The 4,985-nt window shown below is 42.1% G+C and overlaps 1 protein-coding gene across 1 annotated transcript; it reads left to right on the top strand.

The window, feature by feature from the left end:
* Positions 1 to 1,693: 1,693 nt before the first annotated feature.
* Positions 1,694 to 3,112, top strand: foxi2 (forkhead box I2; the record flags this gene model as incomplete). The annotated part of the gene is made up of 2 exons (XM_080849735.1): positions 1,694 to 2,294; positions 2,538 to 3,112. 2 exons carry the CDS (start codon positions 1,694 to 1,696, stop codon positions 3,110 to 3,112), a joined length of 1,176 nt encoding a protein of 391 aa, XP_080705861.1.
* Between the last annotated feature and the right edge of the window lie 1,873 nt (positions 3,113 to 4,985).

The raw sequence follows: 4,985 nt of genomic DNA, 5'->3' as shown, positions 1-4,985 counted from the left end.
GAAGGTTTTCAACAAGCCGAGCATTTTTATGACTGGTACTCTAAACGCAATTTCTTCTGACGAAATTTTTATATAAATCTGTAGTGTAATATTAAGTCAATACAGGCGGCTCTAGTAAAACCAAACGAGACAGTGACGCTTGTGTTGTGTATCATCCTTACACTAGATGGCGATATTGTTTCGTTGAAAGGACCCTTAGGAAAAACGACCAAAATCGGCCTGCAGTCCTGTCCAGTCCATTCAAGCGTTCTGCGATGCCTCCACCATCATTTCACTTTAATGTAACATGCTTTTTCTTAGAGTTCACTGTCAGTGAGGTTTTCGATTAGATAAAGTGTTTGTCTTCTGAAAATACGAGAGTTTACCAGCAGCCCTTTCCCTCTAAATACTTTTAAAAACTGATTTAAAAGGTGTTAAAAGAGCTTTGGCTTGTGAGGTAAACTTACAAAACTTTGGTATTCGTTCAGGATGAAATGGAGCAGTATATTGTCACTTTAGGTAAGTTTTCATTTATAAGGTGACAACTGCTGCTCCTTCCCTTCCATTTGTCCAACCCCGAAAACGAAGAGGCAACACTGTATGTGAATACGTTTTAACTGCCAGTAGGTTTTTACAACTGAGCAACCTCTTAACAGGTTACAACTGCTCTTTTCTCTGAAGGAAATTTGCTTAAGTTTCTTAATGCATCCCAATAAGTAGACCTCAATGTCTCCACCGATAAGCCTACTGAAGAAATTAGGATCAGTTTATCCCAATATAAAGATGACAGTCTTACCTTCCAAAATAAAATAACATTGTTCGGTGTAAGGTGTCCCCGCATATACTTATCTATTTCAATGAATATGTTTTTGCCTGGGGCCCCCATAGTCCTTAGAAGTGCACTCCCCCCTCCACCCCTTGGCCTTATAATTGGTCAAGCTCTTCTTTAACTGAATTAGTGACGTATTTGTGATTGTATTGCGTTTGTAACGAAAATGTAACTCCAGCTTTCAATTACCTCTCTAAATGTCATTGTCATTTCCTCTTCTCTATTATTATTCAAGTGAGTGATTTCACAGATAAGCTTACTTATTAGTTATTAACTAGAATAGCCTATATTTAATAGTTGTGTAAATACCTGTTAGGGCGCGGTGGAGTCCCGTTTAACGGTTGTTTGTATGCTGTTTCACAAAGTAATCTGTACCATCACTCATCCATAACCTAAAGGGGCGAGACATAGCTGCTAGGCACCGGAAACCTTTGAATGTTCCTTTGCATGGCACAACCAGGAGTTCCTGAGCGCTGGTGTTTATGAATGAAATTAATTTTAGCATGTCATCGGAGGATGGGGGCGCCCTAACCACGCCCCGGCTTGTGTGCACTTGCCCATTGGCTGTCAAAAGTTCTGGATTCACCGCGATGAGGTCGCTCATGCTTTGCCTTGCCATATAAATTAAGAAAACTCCCTCGCGAGGATTCCTCCACTTGTTGCTGCTCTGGCGGTGCACGTGATGTTGACACAGCGGCAAAATAGAAGTGCGTCTGGTTGCGCGTAAAATTATTTATAAACGTATAAAATATCTTTCCTTTGGGGAGGAATAGTTCTTTGTCCAGCTGATATTGGACGTTTTTGCTTTATTTCGGTGACGGTGAGAGTGTCTCGGATTAGTGTGGCTGAGTGTGGTTGTGTGTGTGAGCGTGAGTGAGTTTGAGGATGAACTCCATTGACGCGCAGCACCATCACACCGCTTCGCCCACCGTCAGTCCGCTCCAACCGCTGTCCAAGAGCGCGCACGACGCGCCCGAAATGGCTGTTTACTGCGATAACTTCAGCGTGTACCACCAGCAAAGTTTACCGGGCGGACAGCGACCGTCTGCCGGATACGGACTGGGAGACTACACGGCCTCGCCCAACCCTTACCTGTGGCTCAATGGCCCCGGTGTTAACTCCTCACCATCCTACCTGCACCACGGAAACAACCCGTCGTCTTTCATGCCCCCTTCTTACGGTGCTCAACGGCAGTTCCTCTCCAACTCACCCGGTTTCGCGGGCCCGGACCTCGGATGGCTCTCCATTGCTAGTCAGGAGGAGCTACTAAAGCTCGTGCGCCCGCCATACTCCTATTCTGCGCTAATTGCCATGGCGATCCAGAACGCGCACGAGAAGAAGCTGACGCTCAGTCAAATATATCAATACGTGGCGGACAACTTCCCCTTCTACAAGAAAAGCAAGGCCGGCTGGCAGAACTCTATCCGGCACAACCTCTCCCTCAATGACTGCTTCAAGAAGGTGCCGAGAGACGAGGACGATCCGGGTGAGTGACAGACGCACATTCACAATGCCTCTGTATAACCAAAACATCCCCACTTCGTGACTTAAAAGCGACGAGAATATGATCACTTGTATAGCTTATATTGGATCAAACAACTGGTATGACATGGTGTGTATTATTATTGATGATGCTGTCCTATCTATCACTCATCCAGGCCCTCAGATAATCATTGTGCTCTCATCTATCAAAAGTCCACTTTAATTTATACAAGATCTTTATTTCAAGGTAAAGGAAACTACTGGACATTGGACCCAAACTGTGAGAAGATGTTTGACAACGGAAACTTCCGCAGAAAACGGAAACGCAGATCTGACACCAGCGCAGGAGCAACCGGGAGCACCAAAACCGAGGATGGGCGACCTCTTCCTGGAATCAAGAGCTCCGAAAGCCCGCACCTTATCGGGCCATCATCCCCAGAGATGGAAACGGCCAATGAACCCCATAAGAGCTCATCTCCCCCCGGTCTTGGAGCAGCCCCATGCTTCAATAACTTCTTCAACAGTATGTCGAGCCTTGCAACTATGCCTCCCGGTAGGCAAGGCTCTCTCGGGCTGGTAAATGAGATCTCGAGTCGGCACATTACTGCGCTGAGCCCCTATCACGCCAGCGCGGCTCCAGAAACTGGAACAAGCTCGGAGCATCCCGACAACGCACACGTGAACCGCGGAGTGTACTACAACTCTTTCCCTAGCGCTAGTGGCGGTGGAGCAGCGGTACACAGCACACAGTTTAACGGGCACTTTTATAACAGCTTTAGTGTCAACAGTCTCATATACCCCCGCGATGGCACGGAGCTATAAAACTCAGGCGTCCTGGATCACGGACAGGTACAGAGCCCCTCTGTCATTTAATATCGGGCAAACTAAATGTTGTACTTGGCATCCATTGAACTGCCCAATGAGAGACATTTTATACCAAAGGCTCCAACCACCAGAAGTGCCAGCGTAATTAACAAGATTATGTTAAAGAAAATGATGGACGAGCAATGTGAACCTGCTAATCCAGCATAACGCCCGTTTATCCGCAGATGTTTTCACCTGCCTGATCTGCGGTCCTGTTAATCGGTCTCTCTCGTGTTTTGAGAGAGCGCCGAGGCAGTCAAATCTAGTCTCATCAGATCACTTTAAATCAATGTTGTCATATCAACACATGGGCGGACGCAGCGTAAAATCAAATCCGCTATGGGTTTTGTTTACCGTGCCCCAGAAGCTGACGGGAAAGGTTGTCCAAATGTATGTCTCACAATTTTCTCATGCCTTACTGAACTTTACATTTGGACGTGTTTAAGTCACTCGTTCAATTTCATGGAATGACATTCATGTTTTATTGCTTGTGGACTGAAATATCACCATACCGTTGTGGCCTGGATCTCTGATTGAAAGGATTTACTTGTACTATTTTGTAAATTATAAACAACGTCTCTAATATTTATATTAAATTATGTATAGAATCTTTTACCGACTTTCTAGGGACTTATATTTTCTACTTGGGTAACATTTTGTATACAATACCCCGCACTGTTTGCGCAGAGAAATAAGTCATAATTAACTCACGTAAAAAAAAATACCTTGAATAAACCATTCTCTTAAGCAGATCAATCTCAGTTCATGTTTTTTTAATTAAAAAAGGTTTGATTTGTCCCTGGACATGGTCATTCCAGGCAGAACAGCTCTTTCCATGTTTTTCACTTGTCTTGGTGATGTACTTGTGGCTTTAAAGACGTAAATGTTCATGGCGCAAAATGTTGAGCTAAACTTTCGAAGCTTCTCATCCTTGAAGAGATCATTCAGTATAAGGGGGTACATTAATATGTGATGTATTTGGCATGCATTACATTAAAGCACAAAGAAAATTTAATTTACATTTATTTAAGTGGTCAAAATGACAAACACACAAACAAAAACAACAAACCCATCATTAGTTTCATGCAATTTGAAAAGCTTAACCCTTAAGAAATACTACATAATTTCGTTTAATTAGTTTAGATTAAACTAAAGAGCGTATAATGTAAAAATATATATATATATTATAATACAAATAAAACAGCAATAAAATGCAGACATTCAAGGTAAACGGTGTTTCTTTGAAATATTGTAAAATAAAATATTAAACAAGGAATAATTAAGACAATTTTAGAAAGTTCTTTGAACTTGATAAAATCATTGTTTCTATTCAAAGAATATGGTTTATTTTAACTTTCAAGCTATGTGTTTATTATGCTATTGTTTATTGTTTATTGTTTATTACTCCCCAGTCTTGTATTATACACACAATCCATTAACAAAGAAAGACGTGTTAAAATCATCGACAGAAATGAGAGAATAGTGTGAACAGAAAAGCATACCCAAGACCACGAGCAGAGGGCAGATTACGCGGTGATACCCCCGCATCCGTTCCGTCAGATTCCATTCTGTCAGAGAACAAATCCAGTCAGGATTGTTGGCTTCACCGTTCAGAAAAAAAAAAAAAAAACATTTTAGAGACGGTTTCAAAAGGGAAACAATCGATTCTTATGAGAAGAAAAGATGCCGATGCAATGTTTGGTGTTTATACTAATATTTTAACAATTCAAGGGCAAGTTCTGGCGCTATTATCTTTGATATTGAAGAGGCTACTAAACTCAATATGAAGAGGTTTGTCTATCTGTGTGTATTTCAATTTTATTTAACATAA

This window comes from Sprattus sprattus (assembly GCF_963457725.1).
Source record: "Sprattus sprattus genome assembly, chromosome: 13".
NCBI lineage: Eukaryota > Metazoa > Chordata > Actinopteri > Clupeiformes > Clupeidae > Sprattus > Sprattus sprattus.
This window is presented reverse-complemented; position numbering and strand designations above follow the sequence as displayed.